At 42.1% G+C, this 21,440-nt stretch overlaps 1 protein-coding gene across 1 annotated transcript in view; it reads left to right on the top strand.

Moving 5' to 3' along the window:
* LOC138741281 (digestive cysteine proteinase 1) overlaps nt 1-14,067 on the top strand; it is a 50,104-nt gene extending 36,037 nt beyond the window's left edge. Inside the window, exons 7-11 of the mRNA XM_069895094.1 lie at nt 4,867-5,060; nt 6,079-6,170; nt 9,877-10,038; nt 11,751-11,940; nt 13,597-14,067. Of these exons, the coding sequence (XP_069751195.1) occupies nt 4,867-5,060; nt 6,079-6,170; nt 9,877-10,038; nt 11,751-11,940; nt 13,597-13,784 (826 nt within the window). The 3' untranslated portion in view covers nt 13,785-14,067. The remainder of the gene's footprint in view (nt 1-4,866; nt 5,061-6,078; nt 6,171-9,876; nt 10,039-11,750; nt 11,941-13,596) is intronic.
* Nucleotides 14,068-21,440: the final 7,373 nt, after the last annotated feature.

Genomic DNA, 21,440 nt, shown 5'->3' with positions numbered 1-21,440 from the left:
AGTGGAGATGCCAGTGATCCTCTCTACCACTCTTTTGGTCTTCTGGATTGACCTCCAATCCAATTCTCTACAGGCAGGATGTTCTTGATAAAGCTCCTGTAGAAAGTTGATGTAATGGTGCCTGGTAGCCTTGACTGCCTCAGTCTTCTCAACAATTGACAAGTTCACTCAGATTACAGGAGCAGGAAAAATAAATATCTATTATCAAAAAACCCTTTTACCAATCTTTCTAAATTATAACTTCTGATTGCAAAGTAACTTGGAAGTATTTTTGTCTAAGTGCAACATGCTGCATGAGGCTGATGTGTGCTTTTGTGATTTGATGTGGAATCAACATCAAAAAACTAAAATTTCATTGATGAATGCAATTTGTGCATATCATTTTTTAAAAAGTGCTAAAACTGACTGTACAATCAGTTTTTTTTTAAATCCTGTACAATCTTAGGCCCAAAATGTCAGCTATATATCTTTACTTCCTGTGGATGCTGCAAAACCAGCTGAGTTCCTCTGGCATTTCTGCGTTTATACTACAGTCACAGCATCTGCAGACTTTGTGTTGTGGATATCAATGGGTGTATTTAAGGCTGAGATTGACAGGTTCTTGATTATCCAGGGCATCAAAGGATATGTAGAGAAGGTTGGGCAGTGGGAAAAATGGATCAGCTCATGATTAAATGATGGGGTAGACTTGATGGGCTAAGTAGCCTTTCTGCTCCTATGTCTTATGGTTTTATCTATGTCCTGGAGCTCTCTCTTCAACAAACCTATGGGAGCATCTTCACCAGAAGGAATGAAGGCATTAAAGGTCAGCTCACCTCCAACCTCCACTTCCTCAAGGGAAAATGAGACCAGGCAATGAACGGTGTTCTTGAGGGTGATGGCCAGCATCCAAAACAAATTTTTAAAAATACATAATTGAGAGAAAATCAGAGGTCTTTTTGTGATGTCGCGGCCAGGTCCTTGGCCTTCATTTCAGGATTTTGGAAAAATGGTGGCTTGAACCCTGGTCTTTGTTTGTATCCAGTTGGAAGGTTTAAATTTAATATCAGTCAGTCCTACTTGCAGGTAATAACTTGAAGTATTTGAGTACAGCTTTAAATTAATAAATTGTGACAACACAGCAGTTAAGAAAAAGGGAGATTTGGAGGAGAATTTCAGCAGTATAGCCCATCAGCTGACTGTGTGGTTGCCAAGGATGGAAAGAGTCAATGAGGAAAGCAAATGTATTGGCAAGAGGCTGGAGAAGTGGAGTTCATAAGCTGAGCACATTACGAGTGCGTGGCTCGGTACAACAATAACACCATCTACAAATTTGTCAACAATACCATGGTAATGGGTTGTGTAAAGGAAGGGGATGAATAGCAGGTTTGAGATTGAAAATTTGGCTGAATGGTGCACCAACAACAACCTTGCACTCCATATCACCAAAACTAAGGAGCTGATTATTGACCTCAGGAAAGGAAAGCCAGAGGTGTACAATCCAGTGATCATTGGGGAATCAGAGGTGGAGAGGGTGAGCACATTTAAGTTCTTGGGAGTCACTATCTTGGAGGATCTTTCCTGAAACCATCAAACCAAAGGCATCGTGAAGAAAGCACATCAGCGCCTCTACTTCCTCAGGAGCTTGCAGAGGTTTGGTATGACATCGGAAACCCTGGCAAATTTCTACAGATATGTGCTGACCAGCTGCATCATGGTCTGGTATGGGGACACCAATACCCATGAGCTTAAAAGGTGGTGGACACAGCCCAGGACATCACAGGCAAAACCCTCCCCACTACTGAGTACATCTACAGGGAACACTGCCATTAGAGAGCAGCAGCGATCATCAGAGACTCTCACCACAGAGCAGACACACTTTTCTCGCTGCTACCATCAGGAAAGAGGTCTAGGTGCCACAAGACTCACACCACTAGGTTGAGGAACAGCTGCTACCCCTCCACCATCAGACTCCTCAACAACAAAACCCAATCAGGGACTCATTTAAGGACTCTTGTCTACTTTATTTTCTTCTTGTTCTCTCTTACCCCTTTTAAATACTGCCTTTTACTCGCTTCACCTACCTGTGTGAATGCAACAAATGTGGTTTGGGAGGTCACTTCCATCCTGTGTATTACCTGCAAAGGTAGGTAGTATCACATTAGCTCCTGTCTAAAAGGCTTACCCGCCTTCCCGGGTCCAGGACGGTTGAAGGCTATGACGCATGATGATGTTGAATGTGTGCAACTTACCAGTGTGAGATTCAAACTTGAAACTGCATCAATGGGATCGCGACGAAGTCACTGCACAGTGGATATGTCATACATCGCACAGGGCACCGATGCTGTAATGCTGCAGGTCCCGTTTCCTTTTGCTCCAGTATGCTGAGTTGCTATGTAAAAGGTCGCACTGACCCAGCTTTTCTTGGTTTGGTGTGAATGACCCAACCTGGCTTTAAGCATGAGCCATTCACATAATTTGGTGGGATCTCTGTGTAAAAGGGGTATCTGTATTGCACAATTTGTTTACAGTTGTTTGTTTACATGTTTATGCTGTAGACAGTTTTTTTTTTGCATTACCAATTAGTGATAATTTTGCTGTGCCAACAGGAAAAAGGAATCTCAGGGTTGTATATACTCTGACAATAAATCTGAATCTGATATTCAACTGTTCATTTTGGAGAGTGCCTGAATTTTACCAACTGAAATATAATTAATTCTTCAGATTGGCCTGTTGTTGCAAGCTGCCAACTTGGTGTTGGCATTCAAATGAGTTATAGTACTACAGCAACTTGTTATTCTAAACCCCAGGAAACAATAAGTACATGTGCCATTGCATAGGATGATCCAAAACTTGAAAATTTTGCCTCAAAATTGGGGTGTCCTATACAGGATCTAAAATTCTTATCTTGACAACCAAGTAGCATCACTGTCGCCATCTTCCCGCCGGCTCTGACGCAATCTCATGCTTGCCCGTTAGTCATGTGTGAAGTCTCAGCTCCTCCCCGGAGTCCATCTGCCTGTTCTGACCTGCTGATGGCTCTGCACAGACTTTAAACAGTCGGTCACAGGAGCTGACAGTGGTTAATTTTAAAATATCCAAATAAAATTTAAACCTTTTAAATTATGATTTATTATTAAAATATTGTGATTTGCTTTTAACAGCATCCACTAGTCAGTGGTAAGTGCCAGATTTCTTTGGGGGGAGGTGGGGGGGGGTCGTCCTTTTCAAAGGTTATTGCTCCAAACCAACATTTTAGCTGGAAATACTGGGTATAATCCTATACAGAGTCATCCTATACAATAATGTGTACAGTGTTCCATATGCTAGAATAAAATAAAATCACAAGGCCTCCAAAATTTTCTCGGAGTTCAGGTGTAGATTGGTCAGCACCCTATAAATTGACATCTGAGGAAGAAGCCAGAGTTCTCTTCATGACATACTTAGAGGAAGGAGACTGGCTGGTGGGTAGTCAGATCTGAATCATGGTCTGGTCACTAAGCAGTCATTTGAAGGTCTGGGGATTGTGTTTTTGGGACAAAAATCTATGTTGCACTAAATGAGCCTGTTTGGACTAATTGAACATTGAATTTGGGCTACACAGTTCAAACTTTTTCTTTCCATTCATATGCCACTTTAAGTAATCCCTTATGCTATTGGTGCTCTCTGATTAGTAAGGGATTGCTTAAGGTGGTCTGTGAGTGGGAAGGGAAGGTTGAGAACCACTGCTTTAGACCCAATTGTTACTGAAATATTTTGCTTGAGAAAAATTGTCATTGGCCCATTTCCTTTGGAGTTATGAAACCATGCACACAATGAGTCAATTAGGTACAATTCAAACTTTTTCTTTCCACTCACATACCACCTTAAGCAATCCCTTACAAATCTCAGAGCACCTATGGCAGAGGGAATATGTGAGTGGATAGAAAAAAATTGAAAACCACTGGGCTAACAAGTCTACCGTTGCAGTGGGTAAAATTATTCTATCCTGGACAAAAACTTTTATTTAAAGACTATTTCTCTTCATCTGAGTTGAACAAGGAAGTCTGCAGATGCTCTCTTTTTGGCTTGGCTTCGCGGACGAAGATTTATGGAGGGGGTAAATGAATGCAGATGCTAGGGTTGAGTGAAATGCACATATGTGCTGGAGAAACTCAGCAGGTCACGCAATGTCCATAGGAGGTAAAGGGGTGAGGGGGGTGGGTGGGGGCAACTATTGGGCTGTGCCAATGGAGGGGATTCCAGGTGACAAATTACCAATGAAGGAGGAAGTTTTGAAGATCCAGGGAAATCTTTATGAAGGACAAATGCCAAAAGTTGGATGGAACTGGATAGGACAGCAACATGGAATGCCTTCGATTTGAGATGAGCTGTTGATTTTCTCTGTTGTGCACTACCAAATACACAACCTGATGAAAAGATTGGATTAGGTAGAAATGCATAGTTTAAACATCTAATCAGCCTTGGATGGTTTTTTAAAATACCCCTAGCAAAGCCTTCTGCAATTTCCTGTTCGACCATGCACTTCTGCTGGACTATGGCAAGCAATATCAAATGTATCAAGATGAAAAGGATTGAATTTATCATACATATTTTCCCCTTGTTCATTTGATCTTAAGAAAACAATAGATTTGTGTGGCATGTAACTTAAGCTGAGTCAGATCTTCTTAGTCATGCAACACTTTAACAGGCCCTGATGGCTCAGGAGTCTGTACTGCCCAATTTCACCCAATTAACCTACAACCCCCGTACCTTTTGAAACTTTTTCAGAGAGAGCGGGATTTGAACCTCGGTCTCTGTAACAGTGTTGCATTAACCGCTTTGCCAACTGTGCTGCCCACTGCTACGCTAATTGTATCTAAAAAAAATTGTTCATTTTCTTTTCAGGTACATCCATTCAATGAACCGTCAGAACCTGACCTACAAAATGGCCATCAACCACTTCGCTGACAGGACAGGAGAAGAGATGATGATTATCAGAGGAAGATTGAGGAGGACCACACCAAACAAAGGCCAGCCCTTCCCCGTGAATCGGTATAAATCAGTCTGGCTGCCTCCCAGCATCGATTGGAGGTTGTACGGTACGTTGTACCTAATCCCAGCACAACTGGTGCAAATTCTCACTGCTTATTTAAAAACTAACCTAAGCTGCCTTTAAATCTGAATTAGTGCCTCTTGTGGGACTATTAATAATGTCAAACGTATTGAGATTAAATTTATCATACATAACAGTACAATTCTGATTATACAAAATCGGATTCTCCAAAATCCTCATTTATCCAAAAAATTTTAAAATTTCAGATAAATTTGGATATCCAAAACAAATAGAACTAACGTCAGTTTGGAAAAAAAATTCACTCAATGTGAAATTAGAACTACAATTGTCCTCATTTCAGGTAACTCCCTCCTCTCTCTCTCTTTCCATTTCTTCTTTACCTTCCGCTATTGACTTTTTTATCCAACTCTCCCTCTCAAACTGTGTGTCAGTCTCTCACCACAAGGGGTTAGATGAATCTCTTGTCCCAGCGTCATCAAGGAGAGTGGCCTCCTGAGCAGGAGCAGGGACATCAGGCTCAGTGGCATCCCTTTCCCCCTCCTCGGCACACTGGAGCTAGCTTCTGACGCCAACTCCAAACCGTCCCCTCACCCTACTACTGCACATGCACGCCAAAGTTGCTGTTGTGGAGGATTCGAACTCGAGTGTCGGTGTTGGGAGCTCTGGTGACCAGGGAGACAGGAGCCTGCCGAGTCACCAGTGAATGCTCTACTGGCCTGCGAAGCCTCCCTGAGGATCAGTAGCAATGGTGGGTTCGTGTTGGTGATCAGTGGTTGGGGCGTGTCGGGGATCGGCGACGGCCTGTATTTTATTGGTAAGAATTAAACATTATTTTAATGCTTAAAAGGCCTTGTTGTTTGTAAACATTGATACAAGTGATTTGCTGTTGCTACTGAGCTGTTTTTTTAAATGACCAGTTTGCCATAAAGATAAGGAAGAGCGATGGAGGGGAACAGGGATAATCCAAGGAGGTTATTACAGTGCTGGAGAAAGGATTTTGTGGACTGGCTAAGGATTTAATTTTACTCTTTGTACATCTGCAGGTGCAGTGACCCCTGTGAAAGATCAGGCCGTATGTGGCTCCTGCTGGAGTTTTAGTACTACTGGTGCAGTGGAAGGTGCATTCTTTCTGAAGGTGAGTGATGTGCTTGTAAATTTACAGTGGTTGTCATGGAAATGTATTGGACTGACCCTGAGGACTGAGGGGCTGATTAGACGCTGCCATAGGTGTGGCAGCGGTCAATTGATAGGATGGGTGGGGAGATAATAAAAACACATAGAAATGCTGGAGGAACTCAGCCAGGCCTGAAATGTCATCCTTAACTCCTCAGGGTGCTGCAAGACCGGCTGAGTTCCTCCAGCATTTCTGTGTTTTTACTACAATCTCAGTGTCTGTAGACTTTAGTGTTTCCCTTTGGGTGGATAGATGGTATGGGAGGTGTGATCCTTCATTTGATTTCCACCTACTCCTGTTGCAGAGACTCAAGGTTCTCAGTGCTTCCCCGAATGCTTCTGCTCCAGTGTGAACAGTCATATACTTGGATCACTGGAGTTTGATTGGGACCCTTCATGTTTCTCAATGAGGCTGCGAATATGAGGAAGCTACCAGCTTCCTTTTTTAAAAAAAATATTGTGGAATTAATCTTTGTTATACTTCTGGAATGAGCAAACATCAAAATAAAATGCTGCAGATGTTGGAAATACAAACCAAACACAGAAAATGTTGGAATTGCACACAGGTTAGGTGGCATCTGTGGCAAGAAACCGACTCGCGTTAAAATTTCTGGTCTCTCCCTTTCTCTCTCTATCCCCCCGATGAATGCAGTCTGACCTGCTGGGTATTTCCAACATATTCTCTCTGTATTTCAAATTGCTTCAGATGCTGGAAGTTAAATGGATAAAGAAATTCTAAGAACAGAGTTAGACAGCCAGAGACACAAAACTTTAATGTTTCATGTTGATGATCGATCGTAACTATTCGTGATGCAGTATTTTCAGAGGTTTTCATTAATCGTGAGTGACCAGATTCAATGGCAATGGAATGGGTGCAATGGACACTGATATCCATGATATGGATGATTCTCCAAATCCACATTATGGCTCAGTCCCCAAATGTTACAGTCCTTGTCTTGTTACAAGCCCAAAGGACTCAAAAACCAGAAGCAACAGAAATTCACCATGATAATGTCTACTTAAACAAAACTGGTTTTATTTTCTTAATACCTAATAATATCAATATTTAACTTATTAATATTAACTTATCATAACCCCCTTCTTATTTTAAGTGCATGTGTATGTTATGTTTGTGTTCAGGAAAGTTATTTTTCACTGTCCAGTCATTCACTTTTCACTTCTCCAAGTTCACTGGTATTAGGCAATCCTCCATACTGTGCTCAGAATTAAACAATTATCGTATTCACCAGGCTCTGGTGCTTTAACTTAAGTTGTTACTGCTCAGGAAGGTCTTTGTTGGTTTCAGAGAGATATTTGTTGATCATTGGACACACAAACTGACCTTCTTCAATCAGCAATTGAAGTGTCTTACCGAAGAAATTTGTCCCCTCTTGGGTTTTTCCAAATGATAACTACTTCTTCGAGGTTACCAGAAAAAGTTATTTTTCCCCTATTTCAGGAGAAACACAACAACCAGCTACAACTTCTGCAATTGATGACGAAAATTTAGAATAGGCTGAAATCAGAACTCAAAACCTGTCTTGAAATGGGCTCCTACAGTAGGTCTGCCAACTTGCAGTCTTCACCACTGTTACAAGATCAAACCAGCAACCACAAAGAAGGCACATCACACAGGGGTAAAGATGAACAATTACTTTATTAACAAAGAAATTCACCTTAAAACTTAAATACAAAATTTCCACTGGTTACTATGCAAATTTCTATAACAGTGTAAAACTAATAAATTTCCCAGCCTAAATATAACATATGTAATTAAAGTCTACGTTATATTTCCAACCAGCCCACAGAAAAACTTAGACACAAAACACACAAGACTCACAAAACTTCTATCTCAACCGAAGCAAAGATCATAAACAAAACTGAAGCCAAAAGATCTTTGTGAGAGTGAGAGTGATATGCCTTTGGAATGTTCATCCTTTTTGAAATCCCAACATTCTTAACAGTCCTCCAGACTATGACTCATGCTCTGGGCCTTCTTCCACTCCACAGCACCATCCAGTGGTAGTTTTTGATCCAAGTCTAGAAATTGTTTTCATTTTCTGCACATCCTCAGTCCGTCTCCCACTCTCTCAGCAGTCCACCTTCACCTTGGCTCTTTCAGGCAAATTGTCACTTTTTAACATAAAACCACACAACACATAGGCAACACATACACAACACAGAACTTTGTGATACCACAAACTGTTGCAGAATACTCTCCCAAACAATGGATGTTTTCTCTGTTTGCAAAACCAAGTGGCCCCTTTTAGGACAACAAACTTCAACCAAACATTTAAAACTCTGGCACCAGTTTAGAAATAAAAGATTTCTCAAGTTCTTAAGCCTGGACACTGTTCAAACATGCTGGTCCATTAACGGCTACTTGTCAAACTCTCACAAGCACTTCCCATTGTTTCTGCAAACCCAAATAAGATATGAAGTCTACTCTTGCATGGCAAATAAGATGTTTGTGAAATGTGACATAAAAACTAAACCTCACGATCCTACCCTTTTAAGATGTATTTTATCATAATTTTGTTAACTTATTCTGTAACATCCACATCATTGTGGTCTACAGAATTACAAAAATTTTCAAATCTTAAAATGAATAAGTTACTCCTTGTCTCAATCGTAGCTAGTTTTTAAAAAAAATGTAGACGTACAGTATGGTAACAGGCTCTTCCAGCCTATGCCGCTCAATTACATTAATTAACCTACAACCCCAGGACATTTTTAAATGGTGGGAGGAAACCAGAGCACCTGGAGGAAACACACGCAGACATGGGAAGAACGTACAAACTCCTTACAGACAGTGCCAGATTAGATCCTGATTCATGCTAACCCTTCTCTGAGACTGTGTCTGCATGTTTTTAAAATCTCTTCCTTCAGGGTTCAAATATCTCTAGCATCTCGCCTTTCAATCCTCAGGAACTTTAAATAGAAGTGTATTAACGTTTGGTATTAAGATTTGAATTGAGGTCTTCTTCCAATGTAATATGTTGCTTTGGTTGTTTCTTGGAATGAATTTGGCAATTTTCAAATGTTACTTGGTTACAACAGAATATTTCCAATTTGTACTGGATCTACACAACATGTGCTGAGACATCAAAAGGATGGTCCTGGAAGCTAGTTGGCCAATTGATTCACCTGGAAATCCCATTCGTTTGTTGCTACTTGGTGTGAGGGTATTTTTTTGTTTAAAAACCCAAGGGCTCCATTTTAATATGAACATGCTGTTTCCAAACCTGCAGCAGTGATAATACTGATGTTGCGAATGCACATCTTCCTTCATAATGGGTCATAAGACCATAAGAAATCTGAGCAGAAATAGCCTTTCAGCCCATTGAGTCAGCCCTGCCATTTTATCATGGGGCTGATCTATTTCCCACTCAGCCCCACTGCCTGGCCTTCTCTCCATAAACTTCGATACACCCAATGACCAGGTCTCCACAACTGCCTGTGGCAGCAAATTCCACAGATCTACCACTTTCCAGCAGACGTAATTGTTCTGCATCTCAGTTCAAAGTGGACTGCTTTCAATCCTGAAGTTGTGCCCTCTTGTGCTAGACTCTCCCAGCGTGGAAAACATGGTTGGAGTTTTATTATTTTGAATAATTTATTTATTTGCTGTAAGCTGCACTTTACGGTTAGATTGTTTGTGCTTTTAGACAGGATATTTGGTCTCACTGTCGCAACAAATGTTGATGGACTGTTCCTGGGGCTTTGGAAATCTTGCCTGTGATGGAGGAGAGGAATGGCGTGCGTTTGAATGGATCCTGAAACATGGTGGAATTTCAACCACTGATTCGTATGGTTCTTACTTGGGGCAGGTTAGTTTTAAGAATTACCTGGTGAGATGTGTTTTAAAGAAATTGTAATCCTGAAGCAAGTTGTATTGCTTCCCATCTTGACCCAAATCTTGCTGTGGGAATATTATTGTTGAGTTTGTACAAGAATATCATGTTAAACTGAAACTAGAAAAATAAAAATGTTGATAGGACAGAGTTGCATTTGCATCTTGAGATTGAATCTGTTTTTGAAGTAAATCTGATTTTATTTTCCTTTGAGATGCTTTATGACAAAAAACTAAGTAACAGTTAGGTAATAAGTAGTCTGTGGTGAGTAAAATTCACCATGCTCATGAGATTCATGTGATAAAATGGTTACTCTGAAGTGTAGAATCAAGGATATAATACTCTCAAGGAGTGACATTGATTTAACAATCTTTCTTCATGTGTCAATCCTTCGTCAGAAACCAACCCAGGTGAACTTCTCTGCTCATCTCTGATGCAAGCACATTGCTCTGTAAATTTAGATACCAAAACTGAACTCAGTACTGCAGCTGTGGTCTCACCCGTGCTCTCTAACATTGCATCAAAAGTTCCATACTTGCAAATTTAATCCCTTTTTAATAAAGTCAACATACCATTAACCTTTTTAACTCCATGCTGCACATTTAAGATTCCTTTATTGCCATGTAATAGTACAGAACATGCCTTCTGCCTGCCGTAAGGTAGACGAAGTTGCCATTAGTGTTGCCCAGCGCCCCTTATAGTAAGAGAGAAAGAGGAGCAAAAGAGAGTCCTTTCAGTATCACTGAGCGTCAATGAATTTGCCTCCAGACTCCTGCAGCTTCCTGTTCGATCCATCGGCAACCTAAGCTCCGGATCCAAACCTCTGATACAACCTGGAAGCCCAAGGTCCTTTGGGAGCCCTTCTTGCCCTTTGCTCCAATACCTGGTTCCCATGAGCCAGTCTCCAGCAGCCCACATGGGTCCCACAGCCACTGAACCCCTCATTGGTCCATTGCTGTGATCACTATCCTGTGGGTGTGTACTGACATGCATGCTAGATTTCTGTTTCATTGACCAGGATTCCCAGATTGCTTTCTACTGCAACATCTAAAGATCTTGCTGTACATAAATGAAAAAAATCCTTTAAATTCTTCCTTTCAAGGTGAGCACCATTAAATTTCCCACATTATATATAACCAGCTAACTTCCAAACTATGCTCACAACCTTTCCCTGCTCTCTGTGCACCACCAATCTTGGAATCAGGTATAATCTGTAATGGTGATGTACACGGCACCCTTTTTTCTAAGCCACGAATGTAAATTGACAATGATTAAGAATCCAAGTAGGATCACTAGTTACGGATTGCCAATCCAAAATGATGCATTTATGCCCATTTCCTACTTTCTGTTGGATCGCCCTGACTTGCTGCACCCCTCAAACCTATGTGCCCCTTATGGGATCATTGAAAATTTCTAAAATTCCAAATACCCCACCATCTACTGATTTCCCTTTGTCTATTGTGTTTGTTGCGTCTTTAAGGAACTCCGTAGTTGTCTTACTTTCTAAATGTCCTACCTCAACTAATTTCAATCTAATTTTGAAAACTGCCCGTCAAATGTTATTAACAGCAGTAGGTAGTTTTCTGTGATCCACATCAATTGTATTGACGTGCTTTTCAAATTCATTGGTCAGCTTTGCACATTAAAGTTTTCCGTTTGGTATATTATTTTATTTTTTTTTATCCTAGAATGGATTCTGCCACTATAATAAGTCCACACTAGTGGCAAAGATAAAGAGCTACACAAATGTTACTTCGGGAGATAGTGAAGCTTTAAAAATGGCAATCTTTAAAAATGGTCCGGTGGCTGTTGGAATTGACGCATCACACAAGTCCCTTCGATTTTACAGCAACGGGGTTTATTATGAACCAAAATGTAGTAAGTATTTGATGTTCATGTGACCCAGGTGAAGGTTCTTTGTGCCTTCTATCTATCACCTCCCCCCCCCCACCCCCCGCCACCAAACCCCTGCACCTTTTGCAACTGTGCAGCTCCCACTGGCCAATATCTGGCTCCCAGAGTAATTCTTCAGCACTAATTGTCCTTGGTAAGCAGAATGATGGTTCATGGCAATCAATAATATTTAGAAACTAAATTAATGAATAATATAATTTTTTAAATGTTTCAAACTTGCAGCAACTACATAAAATAAGAAAATTAAAAACACAAAGATAAGAACATAAGAAATAGGATCAGGAGTAGGCCATCTAGTCCATCAAACGTGCTCCGCAATTCAATGAGATTATGGCTGATCTGATGATAGGCTCATCTCCACCTACTTGCCTCCCCCCCCCCCCCACCCATATCCCTTAATTACATGTTCACGCTGGGTGCAGTTATTTTTTGCACTACCAATTAGTGGTAATTCTCCCAAGCCCACAGGAAACTGAAATCTTGGAATTATATGTAATGTCATGTATATACTCTTGACAATAAATCTGAATCTGAAAATTCTTCTACTATGCAAATACCTAACCAACCTTGTCTTAAATATATTTACTGCCTTATACTCCCCTTCCTCCTGTAAGTGAAGATCAGTATCTCCATTCAAATCCAGATTTTTACTAAAAGGCAAGTGAAGGTTGATTTTTAGTTTCATTTTGATCATATTTTCATTAAAATTTACAGCAATTTCATTTTCAATTTTTAAATTCATATTTTTGATCAATGTAACATGATTGGTGTAAAACTGAGGGGTCGGATACAGTCCTTGTCCTCTCTCACCTCTGGTGCATTCCATACTTTCATGGTGCTATTAATAAGCATAGAAGTAAAGAACACTCATTGGTGTGGGAGATCATAGCTGGTGCTTCTCTTACAAGCCATTAGACTGAAACAAGAACAATTTAGTTCATTCATAAAGTACAGAATTATTTTGCACACCATGATTCGACACCAATCATTGGTGAATCAATTAACATTTTACTTATGATTAATCGTTGCTATACAGCAGGAGGAACCAGTACATCTTATTCCCAACCGATGTTTACTGTGGCTGTGTGGGTAGGTTGGGGCAGGAGGAGAAATATAAAGGAGTTTTTGGCAAAAGCACAGCCATGGTCTCATGCATTGCCAGACAGAAATTGGAGGAACAACACCTCGTCTTCCATCTTCACACCCTCCAACTGGATGATTAACATCGATCTCCAGTTTCTGTTTAAACCCCCTTCATCTTCGACCCCTCTCTTTCCTCTAGTTCTCTCTCTCTCTTCCCTTTTCTATCTCCTTTCACAGAGCCAAAATCAATTCTTCCACTCTTTATTCAGACACCTTCCTGCTTTTTGCTGATACCTTGAAGAAGGGCTCAGGCCCGAAACATGAATAATATATCTTTACCTCCTATGGACGCTGCGAGACCAGCTGGGTTCCTCCAGCATTCACTGTGTATATTTTTAACGGAAATCCCAACCCCTTTAGGATAAGATGTTTTGTCTGCTGTAATAACAGCACTTCCAAGTTAAATTTGTATTTGAATGTTGTAGCAATATTTCAGAATCATGTATTTTACTGAACTGCGCTTACTTGTTATTTTAGAAAAACAACTGGATGATCTGGACCATGCTGTGCTTGCTGTTGGTTATGGAGTACTTGATGGTGAAGCATACTGGCTTATTAAAAATTCTTGGTCAACGTACTGGGGTAATAGTGGATATGTATTAATGTCCATGAAAGACAATAACTGTGGAGTTGCTACAGATCCAACATATGTCACTCTTGAATGAATGTTCACGAAGATAAAGTGGCAATTTGCAGTTATTTTCATGATTTCCTATTTGGGGGCAAGGGGCTTTAAATGATTGTTTTAAAATTGCACACAACATTCTGAAAAAATATCCATAGTCTTAACTGAATAGATTTAACTTGTTTTGCTGTATTAAGTTATTATTACTAGTTCCAGTTTTTAATCATTGTATCCTATTGTTGAAATGTCAAAATGTACTTATCAATGGAATTAGAATTTACATTGAATGTTTACAAATTAAATATCTTGTGGCTCTGGTTTAATATCTATTTTGACTGTGCTCTTCTGTGTTGATTTTTATCGTTTTTACTGACTTCAAAGTTTACCTGTACTTTAGAATATAATTAAGTCAGTTTTGAAAATGTAAAGCAAAACATAAATTCTGCATCCATGTACATGAAGACTATAAAGTCACTGACTCTCACAGCTAATTAGGCTGTACCTCCTTTCACTCTGTCTCTCATAAGGATAACATTTCCTTTCCCTCATTGTCCATCTCTACTGCATCTGTTCTGAGGTTTCCCACTCCAGGACATCTGAAATGTCCACTGCTTTCAGAAAATGTGGGTTCTCCTCTTGTGTGGTTGATGGAGTCCTCACTATGCCTCCCTCCAGATGAGTTCCCTTGGTGCTGGACTTTCACCCTGTCAGCTCTGAATCCAGAACTAAATTCCTCACCATTTCTGCCAGCTATGATGCCATCATACAACTGTAGAGCGGTAAGGTTAGTGCCATGCTATTACAGCACCAGCGACCAAAGTTCAAATCCCACACTGTCTTTAAGGAGTTTGTACGTTCTCCCCGTGTCTGTATGGGTTTTCCCCAGGGGCTCCAGTTTCCTCCCACTGTTCAAAATGTGGGGGGGGGGGGGAGGTTGTAGGTCAATTGACTAAAAATTAAGCGGCATGGGCTCATTGGCCGAAAGGTCCTGTTACCATGCTGTATGTCTAAATTTAAACATTTAAAACCTAATCACACCTTTTTACGACTCCTTTCTGCAGAGGCAAATCTATTTGCCTCCCTAGTTTGTGAATCCCCCTCTGTTCCCAATTGCTTTGCCCTGCAACCTTCCTGTCACCATCATCCAGGGATTTAAACAGGTGAGGCAAAGATTCATGTGAACCTCATCCAACCTCGTGAGTAGTATGTGGCGCTCTCGGTGCGGCCTCCTGTATGTCAGCCAGATCAAGAACAGGCTAGGTGTTGCTGAGCTCTGTGTGCTGTGGACATGTTATCTCCCCCTTCCCACACCAATCTGCCTTCTCTGCTGGCAGGATGAGGTCAAGCGTAAATGAGAAGTACAGTACCTTGCATTCCACCTGGGGAGTCAACAACCTCATGCCATGAATGTGGAATTCTCCAATCTTCCTTTCAATGTGCTGATCCACTTTGTCTCTCTCACACATCCTCCCTCCCAACCACCCCCTGCAGTCCCATGTTATCCAGTTTTGTTCACCCACATAATTGGTTCCATCTGGCTATCACTCACACTTCACCTTCTGTGACTGCTATCTCCTCCACTACTGTTCCCATTTGCCCACCATCCCTTTCTTGTCAGTTCCATCACCTGCAGCTCTTTGCCTCTACATCACCTCCCAGGTGTCTTGGGTAAACTTGTACCTCTCACTTTGTTCGTTTTAGATTGGCCACAGTGTTCGAGCTACCAAAAGAAAATAGACACACACACCGAGAGCAGTTCAGTTTATACAAGTCTTTATTACTAAATCTAAAGCTGAATTCACACTACAATATGCAAGCCCTTCCCAATTATACTTATCAATACCTGGACTGGTCCCAACTGCCAAAGCGAGGCAACGACTGCACACTTGTACCCTCGACCGGAACGTTAGCTGGACTCGAAGTTCTTGCTGAGAGATGTTGCCACCTCATGGAGAATCTCTCCCTTCAGCAATGGGGCCATGGCTTATATTACTCAAAAGTTGTTTACTTCAGATCTTATCTCTTTGAACAAATGGTTTAATTAAATCTTCAAAGTCTCCTGACAGTCTGCAACCAACAAAAGAAAACTGCATCTCTGGGCCTCACAAGTGTAAATCTTCCTATTCAACTGCATCCTGGGCCCCATGGTGGAATTTAGATGTGTCTACTAAATATGCATCCTGGGCCTCATAGTGTAAACCAGATGTGTTCACAAATTCTAAAAAAAAAACAGGCAAGCTCTCAGCCTTGCAGAATCAAAGACTGCAAAAGTAAGAAACACAGTTTAAATCTTCCATTACACCAGGTAATGGAATTTTCTTTGCTCCATATTCCAGACTCCGACATCTAACAGGTTAAATGCTGAGAATTTTCTCTTCAATCACAGTCTCAAAATAATAGGCAGGCCATTTAAAGAACAATGTTTCCTCAGAGGATGGTGAATTTTTGGAATTCATTGACTACTCAAGTGGAAAGTGTTGGAATCTAGGGGTTAAAACATTATGAAAGAAATGATTAATTAATAAGTGTATATTTACTGCATGGTTCAGGGGAAAAGAGGAATGTGATTAAGTGGCAATCACAGCATGGAGCAAAGTTGGCTGAGCAAAATTGTCTGCTCCCAAATACAGGGAGAGGAAATGCATAAAACGATTTAGGAGGAATGCTCAAACTGAAGGAGGTGGTGAGTAGCACAGGAGACACAGGCCAGACCAGAACAAAGAATGGCCTGCAAGAAACAAAGGGAATGGAAAACCAGTCTAGGAGGAAGATTAAGGCATGAGGAGGTGTTAAAGAGAACAGCAGAAATTGGCCAGACAGGGACAGAATGGTGATTAGAAATATCTGGGGATGAATTAATTTCTGATCCAATCAACAGGATAATCTGGCCTGGAGGATTAAGATGGGAGTGCTACACCCCAGATATCTGCAAAACAGGAGATGACTTGTGATAACCCTTATGCAAAAAGATCTAGCAAAGGAAGACAACTTTTGTTCTGTATGATAAGGTTGATCTATATAAACTGAGCCAACTGGACAATAGGGGTCAGTCTTGGGGAATAGCTCACTGTGCAGGTGACCTATGAACTAATGACTGACCCAGAGCTCTGTTAAGTTTTATTCTTGTGCTGTGTAATAAATTGACTGTTGAACCGAATACCTTCTCCTATCACTTCATTCAAAGAACACGCTGGACTCAGACCACACATAGACTAAATTAAGAGTAAGGTAAAGCCAGAGTCCGACAATTTGGTGACCCCGACGTGATGAAGATGGAGAAGTGACGGAAGAAAAAGATACGAAACACCGGTCGATTGTGGTGATAACAACAAGTGGCCGTTCAACAAAAGGAGGTAAGCAGACGCCTGTTTAAACAAGGTCTGCTATTGGCAATGATAAAATTGTGTGTTGTCACTACTCTGCGAAAGTCCTAGTTAAAGCCAAAGAATAAAAGCTTCAGGGGTTAGAGTCCCCTGCAAGAAACGGGGGTTAGAGTCCCCCGTAAGGAGCGGGGGTTAGAGTCCCCTGCACAAAAAAGGGGGTTGGAGTCCCCCTAGTAGAACGGGGTTGGAGTCCCCTGTAGAAAAAAGGGGGTTAGAATCCCCCTAGTAGAACGGGGTTGGAGTCCCCTCATAGCGATCTCGAGAGATAGGTTTAGACACTTGGCCAATTAGAATAAGGTGTATTGTGATAGTTATTTGTTTCTATAGTGTGTAATAAGTATTTGATTAAGGATTGTGTACCATAGTAGTGTATAATAAGTATCTGTATAAGGTGTATTGTGTTATAGTTATTTGTTTCTATAGTGTATAAGTATCTGTTTAAGAATCGTATAGTGTATCATAATAGTTTATAATAAGTATTTGTTTAAGGATTGTGTACAGTGTGCCGCTGGTGTTTATAACGTGGGAATGGTCGAAGTAGATTGCAGGGTGGCAAAATCCTACCAGGGGAGAGACCCAGTGAAGTACGAAGTCTAAAGGGTTAAAAATCGGAACATAAGATGGAAGGAGTAATTAGGGATGTAGGGCAAGAGTTCGGGGAAGACAGATGGGTTCCCCCATCTGTAAACCGACAGTGGGGAAAAAACAAGGAATCAATTACTGGGAGGATTACCGAAGGGAGAGGAGGTACAGGCAGGCTATGACACGGTACGAACAGATATGGAAAGAGCTGCAGAGTCAGGGGAAGGTACCGCAAGGGTTTGAAAAAATCCGGCTGGTAATGTACTTAGGAGAAGCCGAGAGGGAAGCAGCCAAGGAGGTACAGGAACATGAGGCAAAGGGACAAGGATCTATATGGAATAGAAGAAGGCTTAAACAGCAGAAAGAAGTGAAGGAACAGAGAAAGCCAGATTTACACAATATGACATTGGCTTGCATGGCTGTGGAAGCGAACCTTCAACATGATATTAAAAAGGGATCCCATATCACAAAGGAGAAAACGGGGGAGGTTAAGCCGTCAGCCCCGCTATATCCAAAGTTACCAGAGACATTGCCACCACCTTATCCTATTCCCCAGATGCCAGTGATGCAGATAAATGAGGGAATAGTGAATGTCACTGAATTAGCAGGTCACGAACTCCAGGAGGCGAAGGAGAGACTTAAGAGAGTTATGCAGGAAAGGGTGGAGGAAATGAAGGAGTTAAAGGAAATACAGAATGATGTATGTAAAGTGAGGGAAACTAGTATGCGATGGAAAAAACAAATGAGAGAGAGCAAGAACAGACACTTGAGAATGCCTTCTCGGTAGGAATGTCAGAGGATCACTCCACCCCCACTCCTCACAATAGACAAAAGGAGTCAGAGGATGAGGAGATCTTGACCTTTTTGAGTCAGTGTAAGGAGAGTTGGACGGATAAAGCAGGAGTACAACCAGCCACAGATCCCTTGCAGACTACACTCTTTAGGGCTGCAGTAACAAGCGGACTGCCAGCTGTAGTTAGGGAGGCGTTAGAGAATAACCCTGATATTCCTGGTTGCTCGAGTGAGCAATGGGAAAAACATTTGACCCATCACATGAAATGTTACAGGGCTAAGCAAAAGGAGGACAAACAAACTACGGAGTCGGCACAAGTGCAACTCCTTAAGCTTCAATTGGAAGAGGCTAGGAAAAAGGCAAACGAGGCAAAAAAGATTTCCTCAAAGGGTGAGAACCAGATGATTCAGCAGCCACCGCAGCCACCACAAGGGAATAATTTGAGTTGGCACCCAGCCCCATATTGGGCACCGGGTCCCACCTATTTGGGCAGTACGGGAGGTCCAATGGGGGGATTCCGAGTAAGAGGGAGAGGTCGGGGTGCTCCACGAATGCAACCAGCCGTATGTTTTGTATGCGGTCAGCCAGGACACTGGAAGAGAGACTGCCCCCTAGCTTGGGATCCTCGGGACACTGGGGGAATGGGATATGGACCACCACAAAATGAGCATTGGGTCCAGCCCCAGAGATCGTCAGTGCCACCCCCGGTACATCAGGCACCCTATGCGGCTCTAGCTCCGAAGAGACAATTCCCTTTACTGACAGGAGGAGCAATATTGCCCACAGTGACGGAGCCCAAGCACCCACGAGCAGGCTAGGTTGGCAGACCCTTTCCTGCAGATTAAAGTAATGGACATGGAAGTATCCTTTTTAGTGGATATGGGAGCCAGATTTTCAACACTCACTGGCGCTGAGTTTCAAGATAAAACATCATCCTCTAGCATCCAGCTGATAGGGTTCTCAGGTACACCAGAAAATCTGCCGTTTTCTACACCACTAGTCACTTCTGTGGCGGGACAGACTTTTACACATCAATACATTTTGTCAGCCAGGTGCCCTACCAATCTTTTGGGCAGAGACCTGTTGGTCAGGTGCGGAGCATCGATCCTTTGTGGACCCAGCGGAATAGAGGTCACCTTTCCAAATGGATATTCTATGAACTGTTCAGTAACTACACTTCATTCCGGTTCTCAGATGTTGTTGGCGGCAGCTTGAGGATCCGCGTCTGAGGGACAATGGGCTGACATTTACTGGGGGCTGTTGGAACCAGAGGACCCACAGAAGGGAGGGCTGATAAAGCTTTATAATCAATGGAAGCCGTGGATCCAGACATTACACCCGTATACCCCTCCCTCGGACCCTCCCCATATGACTCTCTTTTATGATAGGGATGGGGATGAAATGTATCAGCATGCTTTTTATGAAGAGGTAGAGGGCAGGCAATGGGAGATTAATTCGGACTACATAGTGGTAGGAAAGGAGGGAGTGGCCACTACGGTAGCACTGACATCTGAACAGCTGGAATGGTATGAGATGGCAGGTGAAGCCATTCCTCATGTCACCCTTGCAATTGGCACTACTCACCAGGCAAAAGATTTGGGACCGATGTGTTGGAACTTGATGTCCCTAAGTGACTGGTCTGACACCCAAATACCGACTGCAGTTCTCCTCATCTGGTCAGGCATACAGAATTTTGTCTCCGACATATGATCAAGTCCTCCTTGAGCATAGACAGATTGAACGCTTTCATGGTAGAGAGAAGATGGATCACCCCGACTCGGCCCCTATGCTAGATTCTCTCCCTGAGAACCTGTGGTCAGTGGGATCAGCAGATGTGGGTTTTTGTCAGCAGGTTGATCCCATAACCTTCGAACTGTCAGATTACACCCCTATTTGGCAGATGCAGTATCCCCACAAACCTGAAGCTGAGGAAGGTTTGGCAGATACCATTGATGGCCTTATGTATTCAGGGGTGTTGGAACATTCGTGTTCTAGTTGGAATACACCCATCTTACCTTTTCCTAAACATGACACGGGCAAATATCGGATGGCCCATGACTTAAGGCGCATCAATGGTATTGTGCGAACACCCACAGTTCCAGTACCAAACCCATATACTGCCATGACTGCTTTAACCCCTAACCACAAGTGGTTCTCTTGCATAGATTTAGCGAATGCTTTCTTTTGCTTGCCGCTGGCAAAACCATTGAGATGTGTTTTCGTTCACGTATAGAGGTAGAAAGTTACGGTATACTAGGCTTCCGCAGGGCTTTATCTTATCTCCAGGGATTTTCAATCAGGTGTTGAAAGAACAGCTGGGGGGGCTAGCACTGCCAGGTGGGGTAGTTCTGATCCAGTATGTAGATGACATCCTATTAGCAGCACCTGATCATACTTCCTGTTTGGAGGCCACACGTCTCCTGCTGATGCAGCTGTTCAAGGCAGGCTTTAAAGTCTCTCGCTCAAAGCGGCAATGCTGCAGACAGGTGGTCACCTTTTTAGGTAGAATGGTCTCAGCGAAAGGCACAGGGATTTCCCCTGCACATCGAACAGCGATACTACATCATCCAAAACCAAAGACAGTAAAGGAGATGCTTTTGTTTTTGGGTTTGTCAGGTTATAGTCGGCAGTTTATCCCATCGAATGGTGAGTTGACACATCCACTGCGAACTTTGGTGAATGAGCAGGGGATGAGGAATCTGGGAGCTACACTTGATTGGACTGCACAGGCTGAGATGAGTTTTATTCTACTGAAGCAAGCTCTTACAGCAGCTATAGATTTGGCGATTCCAAATTATAAACTACCTTTCTTTTTGGATGTTTCTGAAAAAGCACACAGAAAAAAGGGGGTGGAAGATGTGTGCTCATGTATGTGAGTATCACACTAGACCCGACGGAAGACAGACACCCACCATGTACGAGACATGCAGCGGGAGTA

Source organism: Narcine bancroftii, chromosome 8 (genome assembly GCF_036971445.1).
Source record: "Narcine bancroftii isolate sNarBan1 chromosome 8, sNarBan1.hap1, whole genome shotgun sequence".
Taxonomy (NCBI): domain Eukaryota; kingdom Metazoa; phylum Chordata; class Chondrichthyes; order Torpediniformes; family Narcinidae; genus Narcine; species Narcine bancroftii.
The sequence above is the reverse complement of the archived record's forward strand: the minus strand, read 5'-3'. Positions and strand labels throughout refer to the sequence as shown.